Source organism: Paroedura picta, chromosome 16, assembly GCF_049243985.1.
Source record: "Paroedura picta isolate Pp20150507F chromosome 16, Ppicta_v3.0, whole genome shotgun sequence".
Lineage (NCBI taxonomy): Eukaryota > Metazoa > Chordata > Lepidosauria > Squamata > Gekkonidae > Paroedura > Paroedura picta.
Window position 1 is genome coordinate 15,082,248 of NC_135384.1, and position 16,291 is coordinate 15,098,538.

The following is a 16,291-nucleotide window of genomic DNA, read 5'->3' on the forward strand; positions in this document are numbered from 1 at the left end:
TTCTCAATCTGATGGAGGAAAAACAAAAGAAGCAATAACTTTATAGCAGCTCATGAAAAGATACTGTAACTTAACCATACTGTCATCTGCTGTAAGGAGTAGCACTGGGCTTACCCACTGTGAAGGATTGGGAAGGGCAGATGTAGGAAGTGATTAGGGGGCAAGGACAGGCACACCAGTGAATTTATGTTGGAAATTGATATCACCTACTAGTATTTTATTTATTTATTTATTTATTTATTTATCATACTTCTATACCGCCCTCCCCGGAGGCTCAGGGCGATTTACATTATAACAGAGAACCATGCATAAAACAGTTTGTAGAACATGTACATCGATAACCAACAATTGCAACCAAACACAACACAGTATAACAGTAAACAATCGTAATACAAACAGGTCCAAGGCTTGTTGATGGAATTCTGAGGGAGGTGGTTTATTGATTGAATTCTGAGGGGGGGTGGGGGGGAGCAGGGGCCCTTGGTCGCTGTAGATTACATCTGGTCTCGGCCAAATGCCTGGTGGAGGAGCTCCTTTTTGCAGGCCCTGCGGAACTGTTTAAGTATGAAATTGACGCCTTCCCATTACCCACCTCAGATACCTGTGAGACACTGGTAGGGAGAGCGGGTAAGAACCCAGAAGTCTCTTGCTATAGCCTCCCCTACTAGCACAACTTGGGAATGAAAGTATCCTGTACCACATCATCCCTCTCATTTCCTCAGCATGATTGAAATAAGTATTGACTGGGTACAGAATTCGAAGTACCAACAGACAAATTATGTAGCAATTCAAACAAAGGATATAAGTGCCTCTGTGGTTTTTGTACATAGTATTCTGAGGGAGTTCAAAGAAAAGATGAAAAGACAAAATCATCTAACCCTGTTCTAATACTGACTTTTTAGCTTTACCCCAACCACTTTGTTATCAGCATTTTAGTTTCCTGGGATTACATTTGTTACTAAATATTTATAGCAAAATTATGTTGGATCAAAAAAATTAATTTGTTCCTGACAGGTGGAATCCAATCAGTTTATCTACTGGTGAAAAGGAGAGAACGGGTCCCTTTTAACCACTAAAAATAAAAAGGATCATGCAGGTCCCATGCAGAATTCAAGCTATGCTTTTGACCATGAAACCATGCAAACCACATGAGGAATGTGGGCTGTAGTAAGGAGAATTGGTGAGACTAAACAGGGGAAAAATGGCGGATTCCAAATCTAAACAATATGCTCAAGGTTTTTCAGGAGACAGCATGCTATTATATCATAATCATTCCTGTTTTTCTGGAAGTACCCAAAGTGAATGTGATAAATACCTCTATTATATATAAGGAAAGAGCCTCTTGTGGCGCAGAGTGGTAAGGCAGCGACATGCTGTCTGACTCTGACCATGAGGCTGGGAGTTCAATCCCAGCAGCCGGCTCAAGGTTGACTCAGCCTTCCATCCTTCCGAGGTCGGTAAAATGAGTACCCAGCTTGCTGGGGGGTAAACGGTAATGACTGGGGAAGGCACTGGCAAACCACCCCGTATAGAGTCTGCCATGAAAATGCTGGAGGGCGTCACCCCAAGGGTCAGACATGATTCGGTGCTTGCACAGGGGATACCTTTACCTTTACCTTTTATATAAGGAAGGATTAGAAGTTTGCAGTGGGTCCCATTTCTGTGTAGCTCTGGATCCCAAAAGCTTTTGTCATTTATCCTCACGAACCTAAAGGTTGAAAAGTCAGGAAACAATTTCTGTCCTCCTTGGCTTCTTTTATGTCTCATGCTTATTCAAAGTAAGATTACCTTTCATTAATATTTATCTTTGAGAAAAGCAGGAAACATCTCAAGAGATATTTACTAATAGTTGCTAAGGGAATATACGTCATGTTGAGAGCTGATGCAAAAACCTAAACAAGAATGTGGTAAAATTAAAAGAAATCCCAGGACAAGATTAGCCTTTGGGATAGTTTATGGGCTGGATCCAGCAATACATGCATGTAAAGGAATATTTACTTAGAACAGATCTACTTGAGCAAATCATAGTACAAGGACTGCAGTAACAAAGAACATTTCAATACACATTTTAATGAATTAAAAGTGTGCCTACAGACCAAAGTAATAAACAGCAGACAGTTCATATAATTTTAAATGTTTATCTTATAAATGTGTCCTGCATATACAGGGAGAATAGTAAGGATACAATTGCAGAAGTGGATAGCAAATAGTTACTTTCTATATCCTTCTTGGGTAACTACTGTTACACACATGACTTGTCAAAAAGATCCCCAAGGAGCAGTTCAAACATATTTGATTTTTCCCAGCACAGTTGTGCCCTTTCTCAACCAGGGTTAAGTGAAACCCTGGGGTTTCTTGACAGCCCTGGAAGGGTTTCCTGAATTGGTGGGAGTTAATTATTTAAAAATATATTTTTAAAATGTGTTAAACATTTATCAGGTAATATGAACATATATGGTCATATCAACCTACCCCCTCTCCCAAAATGTCTAATGATGGGCTTGGAGGGGGTTGGAAGGAGAGGGGCCCTTGGCATGTCCACATCTATGTTCCCCAAACTATATCCTGCATGTGTCACTTCTGGGATTTCTCAAAGCTTCTGGGGATTTTTGTGGGGTTTTTTTAATGGTAATGGTAAAATGGATGAGAAGCTCAGATGACAGGCTAGAATAAATGTTGTCCATAATGGTATTATACAGATTACTGCATCACAGTATGATCTTATACCTAAGAGCCAATTTCTGTTTATTTTATTTTGTGCCATCCAGTCTAGATTGACATATGGTGTCTCTATAGGATTTTCAAGTCAAGAAACATTCACAGGTGGTTTGCTATTGATTGCCTTCACATCACAATCTGGGCATTCCTTGGAGGTCTCCAATCAAAATACTATCCAGGGCTGACTCTGCTTCCTAGATTCGATGGGATCAGGTTAGCCTATGCTATCCAGGTCAGGACAACTTCAATTTACTGAAGACAACAGATTTCAAGAGGTTTGGAGGTATGACAGATAAGGAAATAAGTAGGGAGTAGCAGGTCAGCCTGGAATTATATTTCAAACGAATCTTTCTTGGAAGGTGCATTTTAACTGTGTTTTTAATGGTTTCTTCTTATATATGTTGCATCTTTTAACACTGCGATGGACTTTGCCCAATAGCAACCAACAAAAGATGATGATGAAGGTGCTGCTGCTGCTAACAAAATACCATGTGACCTGGGACCATTAGAAAAGAATGTTTCTCTAAATGGACCTTTATTGCCTAATTGTAACAGTATTGAGCCCGAAGTAATTTATGTCTCTGTAATGGAACTGGTAACAATAAGTATAAAAATAACCTTTGATGGCCCATAAAGCTAAGTAAGTATGAGTCTGGTCAGTGCTTGGTGGAACCCCCGTAAATGTTTTATTTTTCATGGGATAGGAAAAGGCTTGCGTCATCTGTAATCTAAATCTGAAGATTACTTCCAGCCCAACAAGCTGTTGTCAGAGGTTCTTCCACCAGTGATACGTATGGAGGAAAACAGAGCCAAAGTAAAAGAGGAAGGGGAATGAATTAAAGACCCATGATATAACAACCAAGCTTCCTTAGACTGGCATCATTGCAAAACTTTGTTATTGATGGTAGAGACTCACCTGGGAGAAATGATCCATTTCATTAGGACTATGATATCATAGTCATAATGTTAAACACAAAAGACAGAACTTTAGAGATAGCTTCAGCATCACTGATCCAAGGGTTTGCTGCTAACTGAATATGGAGCTTACCATTCATAAGAGTGGCAAAAGGCAGATGAGTAAGATGTTATCATAAGGAATTTTAGAGGGTATATTATGTTCTGTGCCACACACAAAAGGAATGACAAATACCTGTATGCTTTGAAAGAAATTATTTTTACTACAGTCTTAAGACTGGGCAGGTTGGTTAATCTGTGGAACGTTTTTAAGAAGGGCAAATTCCCCAAGAAGTACATGGGGTTCACTAAGTCAAGAAGATTCCAGGAGAAGAATCGGTTCTTGAAAAAGAATCATTATTCTCCATCATCAGGTGAGGTAAAAGAGACCATCACACTTTTAATTTCTGATTCATACATTTTTCTTCCAGAATCTTCCCAGCAGCCTTTCTCAGGGCATCCCTGACATCCTTGTTTCTCAGACTATATACCAAAGGGTTGACTATGGGGGGCAAGACTGTGTATAAAAGAGAAAATATTTTCTTACTATCTCTCATGGTCTCAATTTTTGGGAAGATGTACACAATGATTATGGAACCATAGAAAAGAGCGACAACAATCAGGTGAGAAGAGCAGGTCGAAAAGGCCTTTTGCCTTCCAGTAGCTGATGGAATTTTCAAGATGGTAGTAATGATATATATGTAGGACAATAAAGTCAAAAGAAATGGTGGGAAAGTAAATATGAAAGCTAGAATTATACTGATCTGTTTCGTAAAACTGGTATCGCCACATGATATTTCAATGAGTGATAGAGAGTCACAAAAGAAATGATCAATTGTATAGGGACCACAGTACCAAAGCTGCAACACAAAGGCCAGATATATAGAGGTAAACATGGTCCCATTGATCCAGGAGCCAGCTGCTAACTGGATACAAAGCTTTCCATTCATAAGATTTGCATAATGAAGGGGTTTGCATATAGCTAAGAAACGATCGTAAGACATTACACAGAGGAGATAACATTCTGTACCAACCAGGCATGCAAAGAAATATAGTTGTATGAGACACTGTTTGAAAGATATAGTTTTGTTCCTTGTCAAGAGATCAGACAGCATTCTGGGAAGGATGGTTGAGCTGTACATCATCTCTAGGCAGGATAAATTCCCCAGAAAGAAATACATGGGGGTATGTAGATGCTGATCAGTAACAATCAAAAGAAAAGTGAGGAAGTTGGCCACTATGGTCAAAATGTAGATCACCAAAAACACCAGGAATAGAAAGATCTGAAGGTTGTGACTTTCCTCAAATCCCAGAAGGATAAATTCTGTGATCTGTGTCTTGTTTCCTTGCATTATGTTTGATATCAAGTACGCATAGTTATTGCAGGTCCTGAAATAGAATTAGACATAAGAAATGTAAGCAGTATTATATGAGCATGCATTTGACAAGTAGCTATCCTTTAGCAAGGTGGACAGGTTTTTCAAAAATCAAATTGATAAGATAGCAATGGATGAACTCCCTTCTGATATCCCTGATTTATACTTGCCTTCTATGTATTAAATAAGAATTTTGCACCCCCTCGTCTGTGTATTCATACAAAAGCTCCAATAAAATGAATATAAACCACAGTACAATGGAGTTTCAGTAGGGATAAAAACCCAACAACCTATGTTCCAAACACCCAAAATGCACCTATTGCAATGCTTGTTCTCTAGGTGCATCAGAAGAAGACAGGATTCAGCTCCAAGACAAAGAAGGGTAGTATGGACCATGCAGCTGCCTGACCAGTAGGGAAGTATAGAAAAAGGAAGAACATGAACGTTCTATAAGATGGGAGATCATGGAGTAGCATACCATCTTATATTTCCCCATTGTTAAGCCAGTTCTGGATGAAAAAGGCAGCCAAAATGTATTTTGGGACATTTGGAGAATCTTACCTACATAGAACCTCTTGTGGCGCAGAGTGGTAAGGCAGCAGAAATGTTGTCTGGAAGCTCTGCCCATGAGGCTGGGAGTTCAATCCCAGCAGCCAGCTCAAGGTTGACTCAGCCTTCCATCCTTCTGAGGTCGGTAAAATTAGTTCCCAGCTTGCTGGGAGGTAAACAGTAATGACTGGGGAAGGCACTGGCAAACCACCCCGTATTGAGTCTGCCAAGAAAACGCTAGAGAGCGTCACCCCAAAGGTCAGACATGACCCAGTCCTTACACAGGGGATACCTTTACCTTTACCTTTACCTTTACCTTTACCTTTACCTTTACCTTTACCTTTACCTTTACCTTTACCTTTACCTTTACCTTTACCTTTACCTACATAGAAGCCTTGACTTGGATAGCCCAGTCTAGCCCGATTTTAGAGTTAGCCCTAGATAGTACATGGATGGGAGATCACCAAGTTTAGTTTAGTTTAGTATGGATGTCTATACAGTTTGAAAAGGAATACAATAAAAGTAGTTCACCCCACTAAAATTAAAACTGCAAGAAATTATAATCCAGAGCAAAAAAGAAGAACCCTAAAAATAACTGAAAATAGGACAAAACTTTTAAAAACAGTAAGAAATAAAATTGTTTATAAATAGCTTTAAAAATTATGAATGACCAGACTGGAGAATAATATTTAATGAAAATTAATAAAATTCATAGGAAAACAGTTTAATTTGTTTAAAATAATTTAGGATTTTATATTTATTGGATGCAGTTTAATTGCTTTTGCACAAAATTTTGCAGCCATCTTAGTGAGTTGGAGGTGAGTTGGAGGTGAGTTGGAGAAATTTACTGAGCTTAGCTGCTTCTGAATAAAAAATAAACTTCTCCAGACAACCACGAAGGTATATCAGGGTTGTGTCACAAAGGCAGGCAATGACATGCCACCTTTGGATGTGTTTTGAAAACTCTATCGGGTCCCCAAAAGTTGGCTGCAATTTGATGGCACTTCCCATCATCACCTACAAAGACAACTTGAAGAGTTTCAGTTTATCAGCAAAGAAAAAGACAACTAAGAACCATAGAATCACAGAATCATAGAGTTGGAAGGGGCCATACAGGCCATCTAGTCCAACCCCCTGCTCAACGCAGGATCAGCCCTAAGCATCCTAAAGCATCCAAGAACTAAGGAAGGGAAGCCTAATCATACTCCATGCAATTATGCATTAGGTAGAGAAAGTGCATAAAAATAACTTCAAGAGAACACACAATGGACTATAGACTATAATTGGTAATTTTCACCAAATCACACCTTGTGCTACAGAACCCCTCATGTCACATACTTCAGAAGTCCCTAGCGTTTTGAGATTAGTAAGCTGTGATAAAAGAGAGAGACAGGAAAGTCTGATTCCATTGATCGGAATTTTAGTCCGGATTTAGCATGTTAGGTGATAACATATTCTTAGCCTGAGTTTTACAGGAAGGTTACAGAAGAAATGAGATAAATACCTGTATCAGAAGGGGACATGAGTAACTGTAACAGTTCTTTACAACATTGTATCGCATGTTCTGCATTTTTCATCTGATCTTGTAGAGCTGTTTGTTGGACCACCTTTCCCAATTTCCCCTTAATATTCTGATTTGTGTGTGTGTTGTTGTTCCTATCCTCCTGGGTTTTTTCACATCTCATGCTTTATGCAAAAGAAGACATCTCCCATTGGTTATTATTTGACAAAAGTGCAGAAGGTCTCGAGAGATGTTGACTAACTGATGAAGTGAGAATGTTGCTAACTGATGCAAACATATGATGCAAACATATACATTGAAAATTAAATAACATGGAGATGTTGTAACATTAAAGGAACTATGCAGATGTGATAGACATTTGGGCCTTGTGTCCTGGAAGCTTTTGGCCTATCAAAGTCAATATCATCTATTTGGACTGGATGAAATTCTCTAGGCTTCTGGTACAAGCCTTTCCCATCACCTATGGTCTATTTCCTCTAATTGGAGATGTCAGATTTTAAACCAGTGACCTTCTGGATGCAAAGCAGGTGGTCTACCACAACGCTCTACCCCATCTCCTAATGTCATATCATTTGGTTCTTTGGCATCTAATGAGTCACAGCTGGATCTGTATAGTAATTCTATTAAGAAGCACTGCTTCAATTCAGACATAATAAAATATGATACGATAACATTTATTGTATGTAGCCAAAGGTCATTACAAAACACAATTAAAACAATATGGCACAAGTATAAATAAATAAAACAATATTTCTCCAATATTGTGTACCTAAAAATGTAAACATGGACAACTAAGTTACAATAAAAGGGACAAAATGGTGTATCAAGGTGGAGGCTCCTGTAAAAATGCATTAGCTCGAATCTTCCTGGCAGCCAGAGCAAAAAGTGCTACCCTATAAGAGATATAGGGGTCGACATCTGATAACAGATAGGTGACTTTGTTAAAATCAGAAATAGGGTGAGAGTTTGGTAATAACTTGGCAAGGAATTTGCCCCTGGGTTCAGAGTACAGGGGACAAGCCAAAACATAGTGGGGCAGGTCCTCCACAGATGGATTTCCACATATGCACAGGCGTTGGGCTGTGGGTATTCGGAGATATCACCCAGAGAGCATGGCTGATGGCATCATTTCAAACTGCAAAGATGTTAGGGCCATTCTAAGATTACGTGTTGTTATATTTACTAAATATGATGCTCTAGAATGGTCTTTTTTAATTGTTTTATACCATGGGGCTGCTTGTGATAGCTGTATTGAAGAGTGGTCAATCAGTGAGTCAGCTTTGAACACCCAATCACGTAAATCAGAAATATTGGCTGATGTATGCAGTAAGTCATCTGGTATGGTATAGCGTGAAAGAATGGAGCTAAAAAAATCAGACTGAGTCCTGTCTTTGCTCAATAAGAGCTTAAAACTTTGATGGCTTAAAGAATCTAATTTGGTTGTGAAGTCTTTCTTCTAAGATTTCAGAATAGCTTAGTGGGCACGGGCTTTGAGTGAGGGAAAACCAAGCTCTGCCCTCATCAGGGCTGCAGGGGACCCTTTTGGAAGAGCCAGGATACGTCTGAAGAAAAAGTTCTGAATGGGCTCCAAGCTATTGATTGTTTGTTCTTTCCAGCCCCAGATGTCAATGCCATATAGTAGGTGAGGAACGACCTTGGCTGCAAAGAGCTTTAGAGCTGGGTCAACTAGAAACCCTCCCTTGGTATAATAAAATCTCAGAATGGCTCCAATGATTTTTAGACCAGAGGCCTTTATAGTTGCAAGGTGGGCATTCCAGTTTAGTGTCTCACTGTAAGTGATTCCAATATATTTAAATGTACTACACTGTTCTATAGGAATATTGTTTATACTCCAGATAAATTTTTTAGGTCTTTTCCTAAAAACCATAACTTTTGTTTTTGTGTAGTTGATGGAAAGGGACTCTTCCTTACAATAAGTACCCAAGTTGTTAAGTAGCTTTTTCAGACCAACTCTTGTAAGGGAAACCAGGACCATGTCATCTGCATAAAGCAGGATAGAGACCTTTTGCTGACCAACAGAAGGGGGTACAAATTCTGGGCCCGATAGTCTTTGAACTATATCGTTGATATAAATATTGAAAAGCAGAGGGGCTAGTACACACCCCTGCTTTACCCCTTTCCTTACTGCAATTTCATTAGTTAGAGAGCCTTAAGCACCTACCCTAATTTTTGTGTGGGTGCCTGAGTGCAGTTCATGCATCAGAAACTGTAGGTGTTTATCGATGTTAGTTTCCCTCAGCTTTGACCAGAGTCTGTCCCTATCAATGGAGTCAAAAGCTGTGGCTAAATCAATGAAAGCTGCGTATAGGGTTCTCGTAGGGCCTTCTATACTGGAGTAGGCTAAGTAGCTAATAAAACATGATGCGTTGTGTATAATGTTATATTTTAACTCATTGTTAGCCACCCCAAGACTTTAAAGTGAGGGGTGGGATATAAATTAATTAATTAATTATATAATGTTTGATCATTCATATCCTCAGTCTTGACAAATGCCAATTTCAAAGCCGTTGTTCAGTTCTGATGAGCTGACATGCACTTCAGGAAGGGTGATACTGGATAACACATTAGGATTAAGTCAGGATATCTGTATTTGTACGTCAGGTAAAATGTAGTTCAATGTTTGTGACTAATAAATGTACCTTGCACCATGGTTACAGATCCTGTTTTGACAAATCTTCTTTTGTCACGCTGCCTCACCTCTCTGACCTTCCTGGCTCCTCTAATGCTGTGGCAGACAGCAAGCTGACCGACCGTAGCCCCAGGTGAAAGAGGCTGGAGCAGGTGTACATGGTGCTTTTTATATGGTCCATGCCTCCCCCAACCTTATGGCACAATACACCCTAGCATCATGCAACCAATGTGCACATGCTTTGCACATTTTCTGCCTGTGCCTCCTCTTGCCACCTGCTCCTCCTATGCATTAACTTGCAGCACAGGTGAGTCAAGGGCCTTTTTTGTCTCAAAGACTATTTTCTTGGGTTTACACTGACAAAGGTACCAAGGCAGGAGTGGAGGTTCTCTTAAAATGATGCACTCCTAGACCGTTTATGCACTGGGAACTTCACTGCCCCACCCCCCTATCAGGAGATCAGATAGAGGGTGGATGAGGTGCACCAGGCCAAATGCTCCCCCATGTGGGTGCAGGAAGAGGTGGAGCAACCTGCCATGACTAAAACTCCAGCCTGCAGTCTGGCATGAAACCTCCAGTGCATAAACGGTCATAGAGACAGCAGAGTAAATGGCTTTCTGATGGTTCTTGAAGAATTTCATGTTGGCTCATTTCAATGCCCTGGTTGACCTCTAGAATGAAGAAATGACTTGAGGGGTTGAGATAATCACTAATAGGCACTTTATCAAAACTTTATTTTTCTAACCCACCCTTTCCAGCTGGCTCAGGGTGGGTAACAACAGAAAAAAATATACAAAATATACAAAATGACAAAGACGACAGAGTGGCAGTACAGGAAGTCTTCTGACAAATTCACTAATTGAAACACAATGGAGCAATTGAAGTACAACTGAAACTCACTTCAAACTGTACACCATGGTGGTGATGGCAGGAAAGAAAAAAATCTTTTCATCCACCATAGATTCTGCAGTGTTGACCAGCAGATCAGTTCCATGTAGCCAGAGGCCTGATAGGATCTGACTGGGAGGAGGAGGCAGGCTGTCTGGTGACTTGGCAAAATCTCTCATATCCATTCCAACTTGGACTCTATATTAGCAGTGACAGAATCAGCTGATGCCAGGGTGTCTTCCTGTACAGTTGTTCTGAGGATGAGGACAGGATCTTTGGAAGTTTGAGGCCTACCAACATCTTGAATAACATTCACCTTTCCTGGCTACTTAAATCTGCTGGAGAGGGGATGCTGACTGGGTCCAAGAAGGGGGTGATTAACCTATGGGGACAATTCTTAAAACTTACATAAAGAAGGGAATGACTTTGCCTCCTTAACCCTCTCCACTATAGCCATATGATTACCGTTGCTATTAAGTTCACCTTTAGCCTACAGTCCTGGGATTAAACTTTCTAAAAATCAGATAAGACTCCTATAGACAAGGGATTTCTCCCCCAGTTGTCACCCTTACTACATCTTCTATCTGACATGATTTTTTTCCCATAGGAGTTCAACAATGCCCAGCATAACCTTTCTGGGGCTCAGAGAAGATCTCTTTTTACCATCCAATGTGTTTCATGAGTCATGAAGAGTTTTAATTATAGGGGGGGGGGGGCATTTCAATTGAATGCATCTGGTATAATGAAGTGGTATTTTGTACTTTTTAATATCCTAAATGCCACATTAAATCTGAGGTTGGAACGAATAGGAAAGAAATGTAACTGATAGGATCATTATGGCAAGTTTGTTAGAAATATCTAGGCTTCTCTTCCTTAGGGACAGCCTACAGTTTTCTGAAAGAGTTTTCAAATCAGTCCATCCATCCTTAAGAGTGTGGGCATACATGAACCAGGAGTACCATTGAAGCATTATAATGCCCGTTTTCAATGTGCAGAAATTAAAACAGCACAGAACAACTCTAACAGGACTGTGACTGGCCTGTCACCCAACTGGCTTCATGTTGAGGAGTGGGGAATCACACCTGGCTCTCCAGATTACAGGCAGCTACTCATAACCATCACACCAAGCTGGAAAGTAGACTACCCAGAAGGCATCAAGTGTGATGTTTGGATTTCCAGGCAAGACTAGATCTTGTTTTCTTGAGTATTGTTAATTCAAAATATTGGCACCTATGGTTGCTCCCTATTCTATGGTAAGTAAAACTCTTCATATAACTCAACAAGAACAAATTCCAAGACTCTTTTAATATCTGTTTTGTCTGTCAAAATTTGAAACATTATGCATATTATGTAGCCAGCAATCTACAATATCTACAGTATCTGTCTGTTAAGAACATTATGCCTGTTTATGCAGCCAGCAAACTTTCCTTGCTAATACATTTCTTTCTAAATCTTGCAAGAGTTAAGCACTTACATATTTCAGTAGTCATTGTATTATCTGTTAAGCATTTTTTTTTTTTAATCTCCATTTAAAGTCAATAGGATTTTCAAAGATTTGACTTCGGCTTGTCTCATGCAAGAAGCAAGTATAATTTTTTTCTGATAACCTTCTGTTTTGTATGCTGGCAAACTGATTCCATTAACGTGTGATCTAAGGCAGAACAAGAACAATTAGACCTGCTTCCATAATTTCAAAGTGTAAATTTGTGAGGGTTGTATAAATCCTCCTGATTTCAAAGGGCAATGTGACTCTCCAGAGTCAGTCTAAGTAGATTCCTAAGCCCATTAACTTGAATGGAGTTGGAAGGGTACAACTGTGATTAGGAAGACACTCTATAAACATTCAGCATTGGCTGAATCATGCCAAATTAAACAGATTCAGATTTTCCCACCAAAATCCAACATTACCCTTCTTTAAGTACTGAAGCATTATATGTGTGCTGGACCTTTGCCCATATCCATGCTTTTACATGGGGGCGCCCCTTTTTTACAGCGTACCCTCCTTTGACAAATGGGAAGAACCCTTACTGTTCTGTGAGTGGTGTCACCCTCTCCCATATCATTCATTTCTTTAACTGACTCTCATTAATTATTTTCCAACTGACCATGATCTCTCAGTGGCTACTAGACATTATGAATAAAAAGGAGTAAAAACTTTTAAATACCAGCGTCAACAGGGGAAGTCCTTCACTTATCTGATCTTTTAGATGGTCATGCAGGGCAACTGGTCATGTCCCGGTGTGAAACAGAATGCTGGACTTGAAGGACCATTGGTCTCATCCAGCAGGGTTTTCATCTTGTGTTAACATTCTGACCCATCAGATGTCAGTTTACTATTCATCTGTTTATTTATTTGGGTTACATTACAAAATCAATTTTTTTCAGGTTAGCTTTTGACAATCTCTTCCTTGCCTGTGACTGGCCTGTATTTGCAGTTTTCCTTATCTACATAGGGTCAGACAGATTCAGTAATTCTCAAAGCTAACTTGATCTCAAAGGTTTTAGGTGTTACAATTCCACTTTCTCAAAATATCTTATGTAACTTCATCCAAACAGATGTTAATGCTGGTTTATATGTAATGAGTTCTTCAGAACAGCTGGACACTGCTGTAGTGACACAGAAAACATCCAGGAAAAGAAACATTGGTCTGTATGAAGGCTTTTATGGTATTTATGCACAAAGTACCCAGTTGCCTAAGAATGTTTGTATATGAGTCACATATTCTTGGGCATTTAAATCTGATGACCACGATTCTCATAAAATCTAGTTGTGTGCATTTGTGTGTATGTGTGTGTATAGTTCCATATCTTGTGTACTTACTGAAAATGTTCAAAGACAAGTAATTTTTCCCAACAAGATATTTGGAGGAAAAAAAATGTTTCTTTTTCACATCAACATCTATCTTAAGTGACTTTTTATCAATCCAGTTCCACATTCCCCAGCCTAGTCATTTCCATGGCCAAGTATTATTTCTAAATGATTAATACTGTATACAAAGCACAACAAAACTAAGAATAAATTCTTAAATTCACAGTGCATTACATTTTTTCAGGTTTGTGTTCATGGTAAATAAGAAGACTTGGACTTGCAAAAACAAAAAAGTGAATGATACATTAACTCATTTTTTCTTCATTATGTTAAGTATTAACAAAACTACCCCCTTCTGGTTTCTTCTTCTTCCAGATGAAGAATATCATTTCAACGCCAACCAACTTTACTAGAGTGACTGAATTTGTCCTTCTGGGTTTATCCAATCATCCTGAATTGCAGGTGCTGTTGTTCATCATATTTCTCTTGGTTTACATAATCATAATGGTGGGCAATATGCTTATTTTCATTATGATCCTGGTAAACCCGTCGCTTCACACCCCAATGTATTTCTTTCTCAAAGTCCTCTCTCTTTTGGACATCTGCTACTCTTCAGTTACCCTCCCCAAAATGCTGGTGAATTTCCTGTCTGAGGACAAGAGAATTTCCTACACTGGCTGTGCTGCCCAGATGTTCTTCCTGCTTTTCCTAGGGGCTTCAGAATGCTTCCTCTTGGCAGCTATGGCCTATGACCGTTACGTAGCCATATGCAAACCACTCATGTATATGAGCATCATGAATGAGAAAGTCTGCCTTTCACTAACAGTTCTGTCATGGTTCTTTGGTAACTTGGTGTCTATGCTTCAGACGGTTTGGGTTTTTACCCTGCCATTTTGCGGGTCAAATCAAATCAATTATTTCTTCTGTGATATACCACCCCTCATTAAACTTTCTTGTGTTGACACCTCTTCATATGAGATGCAGCTCTTTACGGCAACAATCCTAGTTATTCTGACACCCTTTTCCTTCATCATTGTATCCTACCTTCTGATTATTTACAACATCCTAAAAATGAAAACAATGGAAGGTCTCCAGAAAGCCTTCTCCACCTGTTCTTCACACCTCTTGGTGGTGACTTTGTACTATGGCAGTGGCAGCTTGATCTACCTAAAGCCCAAATCTATTCACTCACAGGACAATAACAAAGTGTGGGCTTTGATGTACACTGTCATCACTCCCATGTTGAATCCAATTATTTACAGCCTTAGGAACAAAGAGATCAGTGGGGCAATGAAGAGAATGATTCATACGGCAATGAATAAAAAAATACTGTTTGATGGCACATAGATTATTTATCATGGTGGTTTGGTGGTTTATAATCTTAAGATGTTAATATTTTTTAAAGCGCTAATTCCCTCAGTCCAAACCAGCAAGATGATCCAATTAATTTAGAAGTCATTGACCAGGGAAGCAGACCCTTTTATTTGAATGTCCCAATCTAATAGTAAAAAAGTTAAGACCTAAATTGTTGTTATGCTATATATATGGTATTTATACATGGTGTGTAATTTTCTGGACTCAAATTTTAGTAGAGAACTCTCCATAGTTAACATAGTTCCCAAAATAAAGGGGCTGTTTCTTTAAAGTCTTGGACAGAGACTCAAGAATATTGTTTCTGGGAAATGTCAAAAATCCAATAAACAGTTAAAGCGGTTAGAAGTCATGAAAGGACGTTGTTTAAAAAACATTATTATTGTTTAACGCCATAAGGATAGGTCTTTTTTCTTGGATTGGGAAAGGATTGGGTTGGCAAAGGATCAGCAGATTTACGAATCCATATAGAACAAGATTAAGATTTAATTAAGAAACCAAGCCAAGAAAAGTCCAGAGATACTCCCAAACCCTCCCTCCCATCTCTCTTTTCAGACAAACTCTCCAGGTTGCTGAGAGAATGAAGCTTGTTGCCATGAAGGTCTTCCATCCTGACTGATCCTTTGACCTTCCACTTTGTCTATTTCGTTTATTTCCTTTTTTTACTCCTTCATGAACAGATCAGATTATTCCAGTACATATTACAAGTTAGGTTAAATTCAGTTGTATTCTTTGGAGGCTTCTTTGCTACTTCTGGGGCTGGTGGACTGATTATTTTCCAATGTATTAAAAAGAGATCTGATGTTACTGATGTATAACCTAATAAAATTCTATAAAATAAGACTGAGATGTACTTTTCAGGATTCCAGAATTATTCAGGTTCCTTTGTTCCCTATAGGCAACTTCATTTCAGGGGGTCTGGAAAGGCTGTTTTTCAAACCACCAATATTTCAGGAGATATAGTGCTGTCTCTCCCATAAAGACCTTACTGCGTCTCTGGCTGGATGTTTTGAGACTGTAGTGGATTGGCCTGAATGAAGTTAGCTGAGGTTGAAACCAGCTAAGATGAACGCCCTTTAGCTGGGCTGACATGCTGAGGGTAACGCAGTGCTTTTGACAGGGTCATTTTTTTACATCTTCAACCTCAGTTGGCATGATCCTGGATGTCTCCTTGTCTATGGACGCCCAGATCACCAATGCTACTCTGCTGGCATTTGACTACCTTGGACAGGTGTGACAACTTGCACCCTACCAATAAACATCTGACCTAGCCACTGTGATCCCTGCAACAGTTATGTCCAGACTAGACTCATCTTGCTGTATACAGGGCTGCCCTTGAAACTGCTCTATAAATGCCAGCTGGTCCAAAATGCAGCAGTTTTGGTCCTTATGAGGACTCATTGAAGAGTACATATTACACTTGTGTTCTCCCAACTTCACTGTCTCCAGATTGG

At 39.4% G+C, this 16,291-nt stretch overlaps 2 protein-coding genes across 2 annotated transcripts; one reads left to right on the forward strand and one right to left on the reverse strand.

Moving 5' to 3' along the window:
- Positions 1-4,064: 4,064 nt before the first annotated feature.
- LOC143825454 (olfactory receptor 6F1-like) lies at positions 4,065-10,842 on the reverse strand. The gene is made up of 2 exons (XM_077313484.1): positions 10,670-10,842; positions 4,065-5,061 (listed from the first exon to the last, which is right to left on the reverse strand). Exons 1-2 carry the CDS (start codon positions 10,840-10,842, stop codon positions 4,065-4,067), a joined length of 1,170 nt encoding a protein of 389 aa, XP_077169599.1.
- Positions 10,843-13,841: 2,999 nt separating this feature from the next.
- LOC143825455 (olfactory receptor 10A7-like) lies at positions 13,842-14,813 on the forward strand. The gene has a single exon (XM_077313485.1). It carries the CDS (start codon positions 13,842-13,844, stop codon positions 14,811-14,813), a length of 972 nt encoding a protein of 323 aa, XP_077169600.1.
- The last annotated feature ends 1,478 nt before the right edge of the window (positions 14,814-16,291 follow it).